The sequence below is a fragment of the Dermochelys coriacea genome, chromosome 13 (genome assembly GCF_009764565.3).
Source record: "Dermochelys coriacea isolate rDerCor1 chromosome 13, rDerCor1.pri.v4, whole genome shotgun sequence".
Taxonomy (NCBI): domain Eukaryota; kingdom Metazoa; phylum Chordata; order Testudines; family Dermochelyidae; genus Dermochelys; species Dermochelys coriacea.
In genome coordinates, this window is record NC_050080.1 from 31,647,401 (window position 1) to 31,666,764 (window position 19,364).

The following is a 19,364-nucleotide window of genomic DNA, read 5'->3' on the forward strand; positions in this document are numbered from 1 at the left end:
CTCCTTTTCTTTTTGCGAATACAGACTAACACGGCTGCTACTCTGTAACCCAGGAACCTATCCTTGCAACAAAGCCCATTGCCAACTCTGTCCACATATCTATTCAAGGGACACTATCACAGGGCCTAATCACATCAGCCACACTATCAGAGGCTCATTCACCTGCACATCTACCAATGCAATATATGCCATCATGTGCCAGCAATGCCCCTCTGCCATGTACATTGGTCAAACTGGACAGTCTCTCCGCAAAAGAATCAATGGACACAAATCAGACGTCAATAATTATAACATTCAAAAACCAGTCAGAGAACAAACACTTCAATCTTTGGTCACTCGATTACAGACCTAAAAGTTGCAATTCTTCAACAAAAAAACTTCAAAAACAGACTCCAACGAGAGACTGCTGAATTGGAATTAATTTGCAAACTGGATACAATTAACTTAGGCTTGAATAGAGACTGGGAGCGGATGGGTCATTACACAAAGTAAAACTATTTCCCCTTGTTTATTCCTCCCCCCTACCCCCCGCTGTTCCTCAGACGTTCTTGTTAACTGCTGGAAATGGCCCACCTTGATTATCACTACAAAAGGTTTTTCCACTCCCCCCCCCCCGCTCTCCTGCTGGTAATAGCTCACCTTAAGTGATCACTCACCTTACAGTGTGTATGGTAACACCCATTGATTCATGTTCTCTGTGTATATAAATCTCCCCACTGTATTTTCCACTGAATGCATCCGATGAAGTGAGCTGTAGCTCACGAAAGCTTATGCTCAAATAAATTTGTTAGTCTCTAAGGTGCCACAAGTCCTCCTTTTCTTTTTGCGAATATAGACTAACACGGCTGCTACTCTGAAACCTACTAAAGTGGTGGTGTGGAAAGACTGGGCTTCAGGTTAAAGAACCCACCATACACCTCCCTTGGAAACAAACGATTTGCAAATAGTGAGGTGCTTAACTCAGACTCCATCCTCCTTCTCTGTGAGGAGCTCTTGCTTTCTCTGCTTGTCTCCAAAATCTTTGTGTGTCAACATTTGACATCATCCAGGGTGTCCTCTCTCCTCACTGAATCTGTCTGTGAGGTGCCAGTGGGACCGAGCGGGATGCTAGTGAGGCCAAGTCAGTACGTTTAGAGCCTTGCCCCTGTTGGCGGGAGATGAGGAAGTGTAAGTGAAACAGAGTGGTTTGCCCATGGCCTGGAGAGCTTGGGACTAAACCAGTTTGATTACAAGACGAGCCCCACCTGAGAGGGATCAGGTGAATCCAATACAAAAGGCTGGTGGAGGCAGAAATGACCAGGAAACAGCAGCCTGAGGAGCTGGAGCTGCTTTGAAGAAACAGCTGCAGGAAGCAAGTTTGGCTCCTGCAGACACTGAACTGTGACCCAGGTCTGAGAAAGAGGGCTGGAAACCTCCCAGCTAAGGGAGAGGCACTGAACTGGGGTTAAGCCTAGAGTGCTAGCGTGCACCTGAGGACTGAATAAATTGGACCCAGGCAGGGAATGTTTTAATTTCCTGTGGACTGTGCTGAGTTTATTTAAGGAGACCTGGAAAAGTGGAAAACAGAGGCAGGGGCCATAGAGTGACCAATGGCCATGAGGGGAAGCTGGCATAGTTGGTAGGGTCTGTGACCCTCCCTCCATCAAGGAGGGATGATATAGCCAAAATATGCAGACGCCGTGTTTGCTGAAGAAAAGTCCGCCCTCCCACTTCAGTTCCAGGGGGCAGCTCAGTAACCAAAGCAGGTCCAGGTGGTTCTCCAGAAGCTCCTAGAGAATGAAGAGAAGCAGTGGGGAATCTGCCTATCTTGGAGGAGCAGCAGCAGCAATATCTGTTAGAGATCCTGCAAAGGGAAATCATCTGCAGCCACAAGGGCTGTGAAAGAAAAGGATACGCAGGGGCTAGGAGGCCAGAGGCACAATTTAGGATCTGCCATGCCTGTGGATAAAAAAGGCACAACATGAGAGCATGGCCCTATGTGAGCTGTACTGAGGTTAACCCAAGAGAGCAGGGCGTGAGAACCAGGACAAGCATGGCCTAATGCCAAGAGGGGGACCAGAGTTATTTGGTTTTGGTGCAGAGAAGCAGGCCATATAAAAAGACACTGCCCCCCTAGAAAACTGCAGGGTGGCAAAAGGAGGGGTGGGGTCTCAAGCATGTAGAAAGAAAAGAGGATGTCCTGTGGCCCAAATGCTCTTGAGGCAGGCACTGTGGTGACAGACATGGACCTTGAAGACATTAAATCAGCATGCTCAGGAGGGTGTTGCAGGCAGCTGAAGGATGAAATGGTTGGCACAGAGATGAAGCAGGCCAAAGTAGGGACAAATACAAGGGAGGGACCGTCCACAGTGGGTCCTCAGATCCTGATGGAAAAGTCTCTGACGGATGCAGCGGCAGAAGCAAAAAGGCTTTAGGAGAAGTGTAAGGGACTGTGGAAGACTTTGTTATGGCCTAGCTAGGGAATTTCTGCTTTCTTGAGCCGAAGGACACAGCTGCTTTGTTATTGTGGGATATAGATAGTTATTGAAGGACATAGCTGCTTTGCATGGCTCTTTGCCAGGTAGCGGAAAGCCCCCTCTTTGGGAAGTACCTAATTCTATATTCATGAGCTGTTTTTGTGTAGTGCTTATTAACGCTGCTTGTCTGCCCCTCTGTTGGACTCCGTCCCAAGGAAAGCTCCGGCGTGCTGGGTTCCCCGCCTTCATGACTGTGATGCTTGGAGTTCCTGTTGTGGGTGGATCACTAACCTTCAGTAAAGCCAATAACTCACAGCTGTGTGTAAGCCTCGTTTTTCTCAGAGTCCTCCTGCCAGACCTGTGGTGCTTCGAGCACTGGGGCCCAGAACAAGAAGCTAGTGGCTTCAGAACAGGCCATGCAAGCAGCTGTTAATGAGAATGAGTTGCTGCAGGAGTGTCGGGCCGTTGCAGAAGAGAAGGATCGCCTCCTAATTATGATGGGTAAGCTGAAGGGGACTAGAGGTGGCCAGGGTCCAGGCCATACAAGCATGTGGCCAGCGACACCAATGAGAAGACAAGGAATGAAGCTTGGACAGCAGTAAAATTTGCCCCTCGGGTGGAAAGGTTCTAAGTGGGTGGGTGTATGTAACAGTGGGCTGGTGAGCCTGGGGCTAAGCCAACCTGGTTACAGAATGAGCCCCTCCCCGCACAGGAATCAGGCAATCCCTCATGAAGGGCTAGGCTTAAGTGGTGACAAAGCCCAGCAGGGGACAGAGCTGGAGTGAAAGCTAGGTAGGCAGCTCAGCAGGAAGGAAAGCTCCCGAGGTAGGGAAGGCTGAGAGCCCCTGGCTAACCAGGTATGTGACTAGGAGACCAAGAGGGGAAGAAAGGTAGAAAGTGACCCAGGGAAAACCACAGCAAAGGTCAAGGAGCAGAACAAGCTGTTGGTACAGGCACAGGCGCTAACTTTTGTCAGCGTCGATGGGTGCTCGCGACCCCTGGTCCTGCCCCGCCCCAACTCCACCCCTCCCTGGCCCTATTGGATCCCTCCCCAAATCCCCGCCCCTGGCCCTGCCTCCTCCCCCAAGTGCACCGTGTTCCCCCTCCCTCCCAGGCTTGCCGTGCAAAACAGCTGTTTTGCGACACAAGTGCTGGGAGGGAGAGGGGAGAAGCAGGATGCGGCGGTGCACTCAGGGGAGGCGGTGGAGTGGAGCAGAGGCAGAGGTGAGCTGGGGTGGGGTGGGGAGCTGCCGGTGGATGCAGAGCACCCACCAATTTTTCCCCGTCGGTTCTCCAGCCCTGGAGCACCCACAGAGTCGGCACCTTTGGGTACAGGGCCTTGTGCTGGAACCCAGAGAGAGTTGAGAGAGACTGGGTTCCCGGACTGGCCTCAGAAATGGTTATTGAGCCCACCGAGGGGATTGTAGCCTGAGCTGGAGACAGGCTGAGGAAGAACCCAAGGCAGGGACGCAGGAAAAGGGGGGGCTAGGGCTCTTCCCACTTTTTACTGACCATAAGGGCAAGTGATGGGGTGAGGGTGTGGAGGAGTGAATGGGGGGCAAGGTCTTGGACGGAAGAAGGAGTGCGAGGGCAGGGCCTCAGAGGGAAGGGGCAGTCTGAGGGCAGGGTCTCGGGGGTGGCATGGTGTGTGGGGGGGAGCAGGGCCATGATTCGGGTGCCTGTGGGAGCCCCTCCCCCTTTTAGGGCATTTCCTCCACTCCTGGCCCCAGTGAGGGTGGAAGGATTTGTTTTCTTCTTAAAGACCTTTTTGACTTTTAGTTTAGATAACTGTGACCTTGGAAAGGGTGGACTTAAAATGGTGACCTGACTGGAGGGGCAAATTATGAGACAGAGAAACTTGCACAGTGACCGTTGCCCCTTGAGAGAGCTGCAATGTCCTGCCTAGCCATGAGGGGCTGCCTAGTGGTGAGTGGACCAATTGCAGTAAGGCTAAACTTGTTTTTGAGACACAGTATCCCAAATGGGGTCAAAATGGTATTTATTGTAGTGTCTCGTTACCGGAGCTAAGAACTTTAACACATAAATTGGGCTTCTTCACTCCTGAAGCAAAATCAGCTCTTTTCTATAGGAGAGGTCCCCTGCCTCGGGTTCTCCAGTGCGAATGGCCTTTGCAGACAGAGGGCCAGGGATGGACTGAGTGTCTGATTCTTCCTCAGCATCCAAGCCCTGATGGAATTCTGCCTCCTTGGGCCAGTTAGCTCGTTTCTCCAAGCCTGGCTTCTTTGTCCAGCCTAGAGGCATCCACATCTCAGGGCCGGAGAGCTCACTGGAATGGTGCTTTCGGCCCACAAATACTCAATGCTTGTATAACCCAGGCTGACTCTGTCCCTGATTGACGGGCTGGATCACTTAGAGGTTTGGGAGTCTGCTCCAGCCTCCCAGCTAAGGAAGCTGTTCTTTAGTTCAGGCAGTAGAGGCTCAAGCTCCAAGGTCCTCCAGGGCTTGTTCCCCTCAAGTTCATCTGACATTTGGAACAAAGCTCCGACAACCTGGAAATCTGAGTGCATGAGTGGGACTCTCCCATTTGTGGGACTCTGGGCCCTGCCTCCGCCTCCTGAGGGGCTAATTCAGGAGGGGTTGATTCAGGCCTTTTTACCTGGGCACATACTTGGCCTTCTGAGCACCTGACAGTCTTTAATGTATTTCTCCTGCCTGCACTCCTGGACGGCAGGAGGGGATTATTATCCCTTTTTACAGATGGGGAGCTGGAGCACAGAGAGGCTAAATGGCTTTCCTGAGGTCATACAAATCTGTGGTTGAGCTGGGAATAGAGCCCAGGTCTCTTCAGGCCTAGTCCAGTGCTCTGGCCAGTAGACCATGATTCCTAGACTCGTGGAAGGTGTTTGCTCATGCAATCTATCCTGCCTCAGGGCTGATGTCAGGGCACAGGCCTCCCTGAGATCTCTGTCTCACACACACCTGCCCATGAGCTGGCAGGGTAGAGGTTCAGCACTTTTGTAATTCAGAACCACATTTTTAAGGCTGCCCAAAGCACCTGCCATGGAACATTTCACATTTAACAATTCCCTGCATTAGAATTATTATTCCTCCTCAAAAACAGGAATAAAAGGGGGAAGACCATTTAGAAGTGGTGCTAAGACCAGTCTCACCAGGTGGCACTGTTACCCAGAATTTTCCAAGCATACGAACAAATGCTCAGTCCTGGGAAGAAACGGTTACTGACTGGAACTGTGGTTCCGTGAGATGTGATGTAGACGTGTGTTCTAGTTAGGTATGTGCACGCCCAGGGCACCGGAGTTGGAGAAGTTGCCTGGCAGTACCCATTGAAGAGTGGCGTTTGTGCCTCGTGGCTGTGGCCCCTCCCTTAGCTAGATGAGGTAGTGCCATCCCAACCCTGCTCCGTTACTTCATGTAGAAAGCCCATGAGAAGAGCCTCCAGTGCAGAGGGGATGAAGGTTGGATTGTGGAATACACATCTGCATCACATCTCGAAGAAATACAGTTACAGTAACCATTTAGTCTTCGAGTAGATGCAGCCGTGTATTCTACAGAGGTGACTCACAAGCAGTGCCTCTCCCAGGAGATGGGGCTCAGAGTCTACCTAAATAAGAATTGCAGGACCGCCCTTCTGAAGTTTGCATCTGCAAACTAGGGAAGATGTGGTAATGGTGTAATTGTTTGTAAAAGTATGTATGTATGACCAGGTAACAGCCCTGCAAATGGGCAATATGGAAATGTCACTGAGGAATGCTATTGACCTTGCTTGCGGTCTTGTTAAATGAACCTGTTGAGGGCCATAGCTGAAGTTATCTCGTATATAGTCTTGATACAGGATGTTACCCATTTAGAGATGGTCTGTGAAGAGACCGCTTGACCCTTTATGCAGTGTGCATATGACACAGACAGGTGAGGCGAAGCAAGAAATGGTTTAGTTGTAGCCAGACAGAAGGCTAGACATTGCCTAATATCCAAAATTGGGAGATGCTGCTCCTATGGAGATGAATGTGGCTTAGGAAAAAACACAGGTAAATTTGCTGCCTGGTAAATGGAGAGACCACTTTAGACAAAGATTTTGGGTGGGATCATAAAGTCACCTTGTCTTTGGAGAATTGCATATAAGGAGGTTCTGCCATCAGAGCCTGCAACTCACATGCCTGCCTTGCAGATGTAATTGCTACCAGCCAAGCAATTTTCTGACACAAGAGGGGTAGTGGACAAGACAGTAGGGGCTCAAATGGAGGACACATCAGAGCTGCCTTGGGAAACAGCTCTTGGACCAGAGGATGTAGACAGGAATGCCATTTTAGGAATCTCATCACCAGGGCATTAGAGAAGACTGATTTTCCCTGAACAGGGTAAGGACCACATCAAAAAACTCTTCTATTTCACTACATAGGCCATTCTGCTAGAGGATTTCTGACTGTTGAGCAGGACTTGTTGGACGACCACCAAACATTGCTCCTCCTCTTCATTCAGCCACGCAGTAGCTGCCCCATGAGATGTAGGGAGCTGAGTACAGCATGCAAGGTACGGCTGTGACTCTGAGCAAGCAGGTCAGGCTGGAGAGGAAGCTGTATGGGAGGCTGAATCCATAGCATTAGAAAATCAGAGAACCAGCACTGTCCCGGCCAGGGCAATGAGAATGAGCTTGCCTCAATCTGCCTTCAGCTTGAGGATGACCTGAGGGATGATCGGGTGTGGGGTAAAATGGGAGGGGGTTTCTTCGGGGAGGGGCCTGCTCCAGAACGAGAAGCAGCAGTGCTCTTGCAGCCCAAGGGCCATCTCCGACTTGATGAGGGCCTCAATACTGAAGCAAGCCGCATGGACTGTTCGAGCAGGTACTGCTTCAGGCAAAGGTCCTGAGCCAGCCGAGCTCTTTCTTAAATGATCCGCGCCAAGACAGAGCAAACTGTGTATGTGGGAATCACTCCTCTGCACGAAGGACAATGTTTAAACCTGCTGTGGTCCTCTCAGGGAAACAAACTACCTCTAACACCAAGGGCACTACGAACCATATACAACTAGAAAACTAAACTATTTGCAAGGTTATGTGTCTACAACCACACAGAGCTCTGACTCCAGCCACAGGTGGTGAGAAGGAACTGAGGGGGGGTCAGGGAGGTGCTGCCTCATATAGCCAGGGGAGAGGCCACAGCCACAAGTGCAGCCCCTCTACAGGTACTGCTAGGCAATTTCTCTGGCGTGGTGGTATGCGCACACCTAAGTGGAATACACAGCTGCATCTCCTCGAAAGAGACAAGTTGGTGTTGTGTATTGCTAACTTTGTTCTACCTAGAGGGACCTGTATGAGCACAGGAGTTTGCTTTCAGTGTTGATCTCTGACTGGAGTCAATTCTTGATGTAGAGTTAATCCCTGGGAAGCAGGTGTAGGGTGGAGATTCCTGGAAGAAGGGATTGCCCTGCACACTGTTTGACATCCTCTGTTCCAGGACGTACATGTGTGTGTGTGTGTAAATAAAACAAAATTACACGTAACCCATTCCCAGATTCTACATCACTGATTTCTCCTCCAACAGGACCCCAAGCAGCAAGGTCCCAGAATCTTCTACTGTCTGGTAGAGGGGCAACACTATAACTACAATGAAGAAAATGTAAATTTTTGATGCTTTCATACCTGAAAGGGCTGAAGAGATTTAAACTTTCACACACACAAATTGACGACAGAGCCCAAGCCTGGGACATTTCAGCCATGAAAGATGAGTAGCAGAGTTGTTTCTGGGAACTGCTCTAATATTCATCATATAGAACAGCACAGCAAAATGGGATCACCACATTCTTAAAGCAACTCCAGAGAGTGAAACAGCTCCAGAATACAGACTGTTCCCAGCTTTCTTCTTGCAACAGGGATGGGGAAAAGATCCAGAGGTTCCCACACAACCTGCTGAGTTTGAGCAGCAGCCTGTGTCCATCTGCGAATGCTCACACCACAGCTCATCCACCACTGGAAAAGGAAACTCCACGTGGATGAATCAAGCTTAAAAAATGCACAGGAGGGATGAGGGTTTGCCACTGAATTTTTAATGACTCTTGCAACAGAGGAGAGGCTGCTTCATTGGGTTCACATTTACAAACTGACTGGCAAAAAAGAAAACAATATCCAGTGTAATTCCTTAGCCTATTTTACAGCCCTGGCAAAAAGGGTTGATATAGACAGCGGCAAATGTCTATCTGCTACACCGAAGGGCAAGGAAGAATTTGAATCATTGCCCACAATGTTGTTAGCTGCAGTTGACAGCCCTGGGACAGGTGCGTATCTACAACCCAATGAAAGGGGATCCTGAGCCAGGCATGAGCAAACATTCCAGCTGATTTGGGGTGAGGATGTGACACCCTGAGCACTGTTTAACAATTTCAATTTCCCAGTGACCCAGGGCTGGTACGTGAACTGCAGGGACCATTCAGGGAGGAAGCAGCTGCGTAAATTTGACACCCTCTTGTGGAAGCCAGAGGAGCTGACTTGCTTCCTAGCTCTGCAGCGGGGTGAGATTGGGAAGCAGCCCCTCCCTGAACCCTTTCTGGCACCCATGACAGACCGATCAGTTGTGACCTGAGGAGCAGGGACTTCCTAACCCAGTATACCAGCACCTCGCATCTGGTACAAGGAGGAACACTTGGCCCCTGGTTCTACAGGGCACAGGCCAGACTCTGGCTGAAGATCTTGCACCCCAGGACTCCCTGACTCATCAACTTAATAAGCTACAAGTGTTCCGAGGTCCCTGTACGTGTCACACCGACTGTCTGAAACCTGTGCTCAGCCATGAGCAGAGAGTAGCCTTTAAATTCATCTGCCAGCTGGAACGTATCCTACTGCGCAAATGGTTTACAGTCAGGAGAAGGCACCTACATGAGAAACACGACTGGGACGAGGGGAATCTGCAGGCACAAGCGTGAATATGGCTTTGGATACCACTGGCGGGTGTAGTGCTGTACAAACAACCACAAGGCTCAGAGATCTGGCCCATAACAGGCCTGCCACTGGTAGAGAAAATGCTTAAAAAAGAACAGTCTCAGCAATGGACACCACATAATTAGGAGTTACAGTCTGTGAAAGAATGTGTGACTGGCTGGAGGCCAAGGGGAAACCCACATGCTCCCATTAAGCAGCCTCAGAAAGACACCCCCTCCTCGCTGTGGCTCACCACACTCTCACTGGCCCAGAGCATTTATGGCACTAACAAATTCAGTCAGCCACAGCCTTTCGGAGACCACCCCATCCAGCCAGCCTCTGAAACACACCAGCTGCTCTGGCTTGCTTTCCTGGTTTGACGACTTATGGAGCAAGCTGCCTTGGCGGTAATAGGGACAGTGGGCAGAATGCAGGGGTGACTCCTGGCTCAGGCACGCAGCGGACAGAGTATAGTGCTTGGTATAGCGAGCCTGGAGCAAGCCCTCTCATACCTCTGAGCAAAACAGCACACGCTAACCTAGCGATCACTTGTTACCAGTAAGTGTCCTCCCCACCCACTAGACAGCGCATCGGTCTTCCAGCCTGGAGGAGCGGTGCTTGGTGCAAATCCGCCACCTTTCTAGCTCTTTGACCCACAGGCCAGTGAGCTGCTGCTCCGTCATATACCAGCTCCAAAGACCTCCATGGCCATTCTGGGGGGACTGGCCAAAGACAGAAGACCCCTGACATCATTCGCCTCATCCCAGGAGATGTAGAAGGGTTGGCCCTACGACCTCAGGGAGTCACCCATGCTTGGGGAGTCTCTCCTGGCTGCTCAAGCAGGACTAAGTCAGCACGAAACAGCCCTGGGAGGCCAGGTGTCTGCAGACACTGCCAGGCAGATGGGAAGCAGACCGTGAGTTATCTGGGGTTGTTCCTGCAATGGAAACAGCTCTTATTGCCACCATATGGCAGGGGCAGGAAGGGAAGGGAAGGGACACGAGGGCCCCGCCCTGACCATGTCTCCTGATCCCCAGTCACCCACCCTTTGCACTAAGGCACATCAATAAGGGTGTCAGACCCACACTCTTAACCAGTCCCCTGGCGGAAGCCTCTGCTCCAGCTTGCACCCCTGATTTGGAGCTGCTGGTGCAGCAGCTTCCCCATTCCCAATGACATAGGAGCCACTGGGTGACTCCGCACTAAGCATGGCCCGACGGAGCCAGCACCACACTCCAGACTCCCTAGCGCTGGCCAGCCACTCCGCCGGCGAGTCCTGAGCCCTCCCACACTCCCCCAGTTTACACTGATGCTGTTGCCACAACAGGAACGATGGTAGAAATCCTAGAGCTGGGAACCAGAGCCTGGAGCGGGCATTCTGCACCCTCGTACTATCTCTGGTGACGAGTCCTGGGGGGGCCAGCCCTCGTGCTCTCCTCCCCGCAGCCCCCCATGGGGGGCCAGCCCCTCACACCACCCCTTTGATGAAGCTAGTGTCCAAGTGCACAATGAGCATGCGCAGGAAGGACATCTCCTTGCGGGTGTTCTCGAAGATGACCCGGGGGTCATTGGACTGGCAGCGCAGGCAGTTGGGGGCCATCACCATGGCCAGGTTGTTCACATCCATCTTTGTCTTGCCCACATTAGATGGCTGAGCAAAGATCTGTGAGGCGAGAGGAGAAGATTCAGCCAGAACAACGGGGCAAGGGGGGGAAGCAGTCAGGCCCAGGGAACCAGGCCTCATTCCGGGGGGGGCAGCTGGCGCATGAGGCTGCAGACGCTTCTCCAGATGGAAGTCCTGCAGCGTGCATGTGGGGCCGGGGTCAGAGGGCTTCCCAGGGTGATCCTTGGGAGGGACCAGCCCTGCTCCATGTCAGACCGGGCTGGGAATTAACACATTCTGCTCATGGAATAAGAGGCAAGATGCCCAGGGCCAAAGCCCCCAGCACGCAGCTGGGGGTGAGGGTGGTGGTGGGGCAGGGAGGGGTGCTCACCTGCAGGAAGTGGATGAGGTAACACAGGACCAGTCTGTTGAGCTCTGGCAGAAGCTGCACCACTGCGACGGCGGCCGCGGGGTTCTCGTAGTTGCTGATGCACTCGCTGTAGAACGGCTGGGGGATGACTGGCTCCTCTAGCTCCCGGTACCACAGCTTCAGCAGGGAGGCTGGGAGGGAAGGCAGAACGGGGGAAGGGGGCATGAAAACAGGCCAACACGCCTACCCCAACCAGGACATGAGTTACACTCCGTCGTCTCCTGCAGTTTGACAGGACACAGCAGCACACCCAGACAAAATGCCGGCCGACGCTGGGCCATGCTGACAGACCGCAAGGGCGCTGCGGGCACAATGGAATGGCTCGAGTGGGAATTTGCCCAGAGCTGCCCGTGGGAAAGTAACACGGGATCTTTACTGCCCCAGCGTTTCCAACTCTTGATTTCATTGCATCTCACGATATTTGATGTTTTTCTTAAAGCTGCTGCTGAGTCAGGAACCTGCAGCAGAGCAAATCTCGCTTCAAATGAGTCTGGCCTCCGCGTTGCAGAGAACAGCTTGAACGTGTCCCCAAGCATGGCCTAAGGGCTCAGCCAGCAGAAAGCCAAGAACCAGGACTCTGCACTGCTTACACGGAAGCCAGCCTCATGATATGTGGGGTTGACAATATTGCTGACCACAAGCGAATTCTGATTTGATCTCTGAACATCCGCCTCTCGGCACACAGCTGACACCAGCCGCAGAACCGCCCCAGTTACTCTGTGGAGCAGAAAGTGCCACCTACTGACTCACTTGAGCACGTCAATACTCACTGGCATCTTTCATCCAAAATTACATCATGTGGTCGCCTGTGATAGTTGGGACTGGAGCCAGGGACCCAGGAGTCCCTCCCTGCCCCGTGTTACAAGGACCCGCCAGGCGCAGCCCTGCCTAGCTGCTGCTCTCTGACAGGACCAGATCCTGCCTCTTCCCACCACCCAGCCGTGTCTGCAGTGCCCAGTGCAGGGCCCTGCCTCTTCCCACCACCCAGCCGTGTCTGCAGTGCCCGAGTGCAGGGTCCTGCCTCTTCCCACCACGCAGCCGTGTCTGCAGTGCCCGAGTGCAGGGCCCTGGCTCTTCCCACGACCCAGCCCTGTCTGCAGTGCCTGAGTGCAGGGCCCTGGCTCTTCCCACGACCCAGCCGTGTCTGCAGTGCCTGAGTGCAGGGCTCTGGCTCTTCCCACCACCCAGCCGTGCCTGCAGTGCCTGAGTGCAAGGTCCTGCACCTGGCCACCACCCAGCTGCGTGTCTCCTGTGTTCTCACACTGCCTCAGAAGCACACTCTGCACATGTTATTCTGGACTAGCCCATAGCTACATAGCTATCCAGTCCTCATACCTGGTATATTGGGATCACTGAGGTTGTTGGGGATCCTCCACTGATCCACTTGCAGTTTCAATGCGTTGACTTCATCAATGTCGCCAGGTATTCTGAAAGCAAACCCAGAAATACAGCAACCAGACTTTGAGTCCAAATGGACTGCAGAGCAAGCCGCCTTGTTGGAGGAAGCTAGCAGCCATGGGTGTGAGACTGTCACTGGGAGGAGCCCTGCAGAGGTGAATTTGCAGGCTAGCAGCACTCGCAGAAACATTTACTCAGCAAGTCTCTGCTGTTTCTTATCCAAGTCAATTTCAAATAGCCCTTCAGAAACCCCCTGCCAGTCTCTCCCAGTCGGAGCTGCTGGTTTTCTGATGCCACGCTTCTAGCAGTAGGTCAGTCTGATGGTACAGAGTAGGTCTGGGGGATGCAGTGATCTGAAGGCTGCTTTAGGCCAGGTCAGTATTTTAATGGGGTGATTGATATGTGGGACTCTACATGAGTTCTTAACCACACATTTACAGAATTTAGCTTACAATCTCATTTAAATCTCTCCTTTCTCACATGTTCACATGGGAGCTGAATTGGCAAAGTCCTACTCACCATCAAGACAGAAGCTTCCTATGTGCTGAAGTAGTCAGCATGAGTTCAGTGACTCGGAATCACATGTAACAGTTAGGGAGTATTTTACATGGCCCTGCAATCTGCCTTTGTGCAGAGGCTATTTAGGGAGATCCAATGGTTTGGTAATTACCAGTAACTGCTTTCAAATTGTTCCTTACCCGCCGTACCTGAGGGAGAAGTGATGATTAGGGCTACTGTGCTAAGTTCACTGCCAGATGTTTAAACGATATTAGAGTGCCGAACATGGAAGCTACAGCTATCCCAGTGACTGGCCAGCAAAATCCTTCCTGGGGTTCAGGGTGCAAGGCCTCCTTGCAGGTCCCTGCTGTTACGTGCAGCAGTAATATGGAAACAGGAATACAAGCACCCAGCAGCTCTGCCCCTTCCCTCCCAGGGATGTGCAAGTTCATCCATAGGGTGAGGCTGGCACCAACTTCAGTCTGTCTGCAGGATCTAGCTAATCTAGGCTTTCCTGTAGAGCCCTTTCCTGTGGATTACACTGGCCAGTGGGACACAAGAATTACGGTGTTTTGCCGAACTTCAGCCCCAGCTTTGTGCCAGAGAAATTTGTGATTAGTACTGTGCTCCCTCTGCCAGGATTTTATGTGGCTCAGGGCAGTGACACACAACATCTCTAGACTCAGCTGGACAGAATACACCTTGCAGAGCCAGCACGATACCACCCCCCAAGCCTCACTAACGCTGCTGGCGCAGAATGATCTTTACCAGCATGTCTGCCTGGCCATCCCAGCGCTCGGCCTCACTCCCAGAGCTGTCCAACCACAATCACTTGATCAACTGTAAGCGCAACACTGTGCCAGGAGCTCTTGAGATTCACCCACCATCCCAAGCAGCTCAAATCATTCATACAGTGTCTGCAGAAGAAAATATCTCCTGTGATGCATGCTAAGGGCCTAATGCTCCTTTGAGGGACTGCTGGTGGCACGTGCCTGAAACACATCCCCGTGAGTGGGGCTGATCCTGCTGGAATAGCAGGGTTCTGCTCACTCACTGGTGCAGACGCTCGTTACCCCAGCTGCAGAGACGAGAGGTCGGAGGAAGCCCCAGGCAGAAAGCCTGGGTTGGGACAGCTGGGGCAAGGGAACCATTATGGTGTGGCAGCCAGGGTCTATAGTACTGGAGAGGTGACTTTCTGCTGATTGAGTGAGAGCAGTTTTGGGTGGAGCAGGGACAGCTCCTGCTTGTACCTGCACTTCTGACTGGTCTGAAATGTGGACAGAGCCAGAGTTCTACTTAGTGAAATAGCCACCATTCCTAAAGCTCACCTGAATATTCCTTCAGTCTGTTCTCCCCCCAGGGCCAGGACTTGCTGAGACAGCTGAATCTGTACCCAGGGCAGCTTGTTCCCCGGATACATGTCCTGCTGCCGTAACATGATTTCCTCCAGAGAGCTCCCAAACAGCGATGGCGTCACAATGGCATTTCTGGCGTGTGTTATCTCCTCCATCATTGGTTTACGGAGGCCCTAAGGGCACAGAAAATATTTGTTAACTCGTGCTATAATGTCGTATCTCTGGGGCATGGAGGCCATGGCTCACGTGGAAGATGACCAGATGGCCGCAGGGCCATGTGCTTATAGGAAGTCCTGCAACAGAATCCCCGTTATGCAAAGGGCATGTGCAAGGACAAGGAGCTCGAATGCGTTAGGCCCCAGGAGAGCGGGGAGGCTGCCGGCTGTGGGTCGGAGAGATTTGAGGGTGGCTCAAGTGTTACTTCCTGGTTCTGTTTCCATGTTCTCATCTTTTCCATTTGGGAAATATTCCTGCGCCCCTGCCAGGATCCACAGTGTTGTGGCAGCAGCAGGGATAAGCTCGGTTTTGGGGATGGGCTGTGAACAGATGCTGCTGCAGGGCCAGCAGGGGGCACACATTCATTATATCAGCTATTTCATTCAAATACCTCTTGGCAATGGAACATGGGAAAGCAAACAGTCCAAATGCAGAGGCGAATTCCAGGCTCTCTCCATTTCCAGGGGATCTTTGTGTGCCCATCTTTTGACATGTAGAAGCCTGATTTGCAGAGGCACTGAGCACCTCCAAAAATCAAGCTCCAGCTGGACACTCAAAACCTGTGGCTTCTGGAAAATGTTGATGAAGAAACTAACTTAATTTCACATTAGAGAGACAAGGTGGAAGAGGTAATATCTTTTACTGACCCAACTTCTATTAATTTCACATGGCAAAGGGGAAAATCAAACCGCCTCTAGCCTACACTGGTGCTGAAATGACCAACGGCACCATGCAGTCTGCAGAACAGTTGCAGCCCAGCAGAGCTCAGCTCTGCCAACAAGGTTGAGGAGGGGTAAAAGGAAACCTCCTCCTGACTGCCTGGAGTGCCACGGACAGAGCTCCAGCTGGAGCTGTGCGGAACACATACCGGTACATTTCCTGTCCTGCCAGGGGGCTGGGCCCCTGCTACCACCCGACGGATGTGTCAGTGCCTCCTCCCTCTCCATGGAGCCCTCACTGCGCAGAGGCCCCCGGGGAAATGTGACAAAATCCAGCCTCTCTGGGATCCAATTTCTCGAGACAGGTGCTGCTGGAGGGCAGGCTGTATGACAAGCATGGCACTCCACGAGGGCGGGGGGGAGGGGGTGAAGTGGGCTGTTCCTGGCCCTCCCCCTTCTAGGAATGTTTAAAATGAGACCCACACTGCTTGCAGGGAAATGCAGCTGCCAGCCCCACATGAGCTATCCCCTCCCCCCCATGGGATGGGCAGTGCCTGCTCTTCCCAGGGAAAGCTGAGCACTGTTTGCGCCACATGGGCCAGGAATATTCCCCTACAGGACCTGCCTGCTGGGCCCCATGAGCACCCTGCATGCTCCCTGCCGGTAACACCCAGGCAGGGTACTATCAGGGGAACAGAGTCTGGGAGTCAGGCCTCAACCACTGTGTGGCTTTGAATCCCCTCACCCCCTGCAGCCCAGTTCCCACCTCTAATACAGGACAGCACCCTGGGGGCCGAGGGCCTGAAGGAACCCATTAGTGTCTGGCATGCTGGAGACCGTGGGTGCTGGAGAAGACAACGCGAGACGTTAGAGCAAAGCCTCCAGGGCACAGTAGGTGCCTCACCTTCTTGCCCCCAGTAACTGCCACCTTCTGCAGCTTCCGGTAACAGAACCTGGCGTATGTGCTGATGGGCAAACCTAGTGGGGAGAGAGAGACATGCTGGTCAGTCCCATGGCACCGTCAGACCCCCAGAGGAAAAATGCGGTCACTGTGAATACTGGGGGTTCTCTTGACAGGGCCCCTGGGCTCTGTCCCTCCCAAAGAGCTGGGCTCTGCACCCCGGGAAGGACAAGAAACATCTGAGTCTATGGGCTCTGAAATGAACCTGTATTATTTGGGCAGGGTTTGCACTTGCAAAAACCCCCAACCCCTCCCCTTACTTCCTCTGAGATACAGTCTGGAGGGGCACCGTTCCCTTACTGTACCCCAAAACTAATGAGTCCTCCCTCAAGTGCTGTAGGTGCGTTGCAAGAGCTCTCTGCATTTCTTTTAACAGCTGCTTCTAGCTGGAATAACCTGCGGAGCAGTCTAGTGCCACTGCCCTAGGTTCATCCCAGTGCCCTGCACCCTCCTGGCCCTGCGAGCAGCACGGCTGTCCTAGCCTGCTGGCAGTGCCATTAGAAGCCCAGTCCCTGGAGCTCGTGGTGCTCAGTGTTCTGGCTCAAAGCACATGGATCTGAACCTTGCATCCCACTGCTGAGGGCTCCCAATGCTCCAAGCACCAATTGCCACACCGCTGCACAGCTACTTTGATCATCTGAACACACTATGTGCACCCAGGAGAGCGCAAGTGTCTGGCTCCACATCCCCTTCTGCAGGCACCAGCCTAGCTGTGTCTGGCGCGCTCTGACCATACGTGCACCCTGTCAAAGGAACTTCTGAACACAGAGCTAATTCTCAGAGTGAGATGTAGGGTAAGTGCCCTGTGCATGTATCACTGGCAGGGCACATGGAGATGGCAGCACGCTGCCTGGAGCAGCAACTGGCCAATGCAGAGGCTGGTAGAGGGCCCTGCCCAAAGGAGAACACAACTTTCCTTTGCCTGAGCCCTCGATTAAGAACAAGCATCATCTACATGCAGAGGGAGAGATCCCTTCCCTTGCCCCTGGGTCTTGCCTTCACGTCTCTCTTCACCAGGATAAAGAGCTGGGAACCCAACTGAATCAGCACATGCACCAACGACTCCGGTTTAATTATCGCTCAGCCCTGGGAGCTGGCTCCGAGGCCTGAGCCATGGAGCAGAGGGTTTGTTTACAGAAGGGGGTGTGGGCTAGAAATATATTTATACTGTCAACCGAAAAAAAGGAGCTATTGTGTAACTGGCTTCTCCTAACTCATCTGCCTAACAAAGAATCACCCAGGGCATTTGGGGAAGACAATATTGTTTATTGATTAATTTAATCCAGGTAAATTACATGACACAAACATCAAAAGGATTTTTCCTGTGTGAATCCTTATAGCTGCATAAATACTGGAAGGAATAAAATCACCCTGAGTATTCATTTGTTGTTTTAATGTGCTTCATGCCCCATTGATCTTTATTTTCTGCAAATATTCTAGTAAACAAGCTTTACTGGCTCCAAATGTGAATTCTGAACTCAAACATTCACAGAAAGGGAATTGCCAAACTAGCAAACAACAATGCAAACTGCAAATTGTGGATTTTACATGTGAAGATGCAATTTGAAGTTCAAATTTTTATTGGTTAGCTACATAGTTCATCCAGTCAGGTACAGAAACAATGCCTGACTCTAATGTAACCCAAGCATGAACTTCAAATTTCAAGTATGCACAAAGTACTATATGTCAAAGACCAAGAATTATTTACTGGAGAAATGACTGAATAATTTCAAAAGAGCAAATAAACGTGCAAATGTTCGCCCTTTGCTCACGATCACCTCCCAAGCAGCAAGGTGAAATGCACAGAATGTCTCACTGGGTAGGCAGGGTCCCCTGAGCTCTAGTAACTAGTGAAGCAGTGATTACAGTGCACTGAGCCAAGGATCAAGGAGCAGACCCACATGGGACAGACCAAGATGGCTCGTCTCCTGGTTGTACGAAATGTGCCTCAAGGCGCCATAAGTGAAGAACTGTCAGTTCAAAAACTTAGGTTTCAGAGTAGCAGCCGTGTTAGTCTGTATTCGCAAAAAGAAAAGGAGTACTTGTGGCACCTTAGAGACTAACAAATTTATTAGAGCATAAGCTTTCGTGAGCTACAGCTCACTTCATCGGATGCATTTGGTGGAAAAAACAGAGGAGAGATTTATATACACACACACAGAGAACATGAAACAATGGGTTTATCATACACACTGTAAGGAGAGTGATCACTTAAGATAAGCCATCACCAACAGCAGGGGGGGGAAGGAGGAAAACCTTTCATGGTGACAAGCAGGTAGGCTAATTCCAGCAGTTAACAAGAATATCAGAGGAACAGTGGGGGGTGGGGTGGGAGGGAGAAATACCATGGGGAAATAGTTTTACTTTGTGTAATGACTCATCCATTCCCAGTCTCTATTCAAGCCTAAGTTAATTGTATCCAGTTTGCAAATTAATTCCAATTCAGCAGTCTCTCGTTGGAGTCTGTTTTTGAAGCTTTTTTGTTGAAGTATAGCCACTCTTAGGTCTGTGATCGAGTGACCAGAGAGATTGAAGTGTTCTCCAACTGGTTTTTGAATGTTATAATTCTTGACGTCTGATTTGTGTCCATTCATTCTTTTACGTAGAGACTGTCCGGTTTGGCCAATGTACATGGCAGAGGGGCATTGCTGGCACATGATGGCATATATCACATTGGTAGATGCGCAGGTGAACGAGCCTCTGATAGTGTGGCTGATGTGATTAGGTCCTATGATGGTATCCCCTGAATAGATATGTGGACAGAGTTGGCAACGGGCTTTGTTGCAAGGATAGGTTCCTGGGTTAGTTGTGTGGTGTGTGGTTGCTGGTGAGTATTTGCTTCAGATTGGGGGGCTGTCTGTAAGCAAGGACTGGTCTGTCTCCCAAGATCTGAGAGAGC

At 51.6% G+C, this 19,364-nt stretch overlaps 1 protein-coding gene across 2 annotated transcripts in view; it reads right to left on the bottom strand.

The window, feature by feature from the left end:
- Window positions 1-8,473: 8,473 nt before the first annotated feature.
- The window catches only part of LOC119842384 (rho GTPase-activating protein 39-like), a 128,245-nt gene continuing 117,354 nt past the window's right edge, over window positions 8,474-19,364 (bottom strand). For both annotated transcript variants that reach the window (XM_038370427.2, XM_043495807.1), the window contains exons 6-10: window positions 16,409-16,482; window positions 14,603-14,802; window positions 12,714-12,805; window positions 11,340-11,509; window positions 8,474-11,008 (exon numbers count right to left, since the gene is read on the bottom strand). In XM_038370427.2, the coding sequence (XP_038226355.1) occupies window positions 10,814-11,008; window positions 11,340-11,509; window positions 12,714-12,805; window positions 14,603-14,802; window positions 16,409-16,482 (731 nt within the window). In that variant the 3' untranslated portion in view covers window positions 8,474-10,813. The remainder of the gene's footprint in view (window positions 11,009-11,339; window positions 11,510-12,713; window positions 12,806-14,602; window positions 14,803-16,408; window positions 16,483-19,364) is intronic.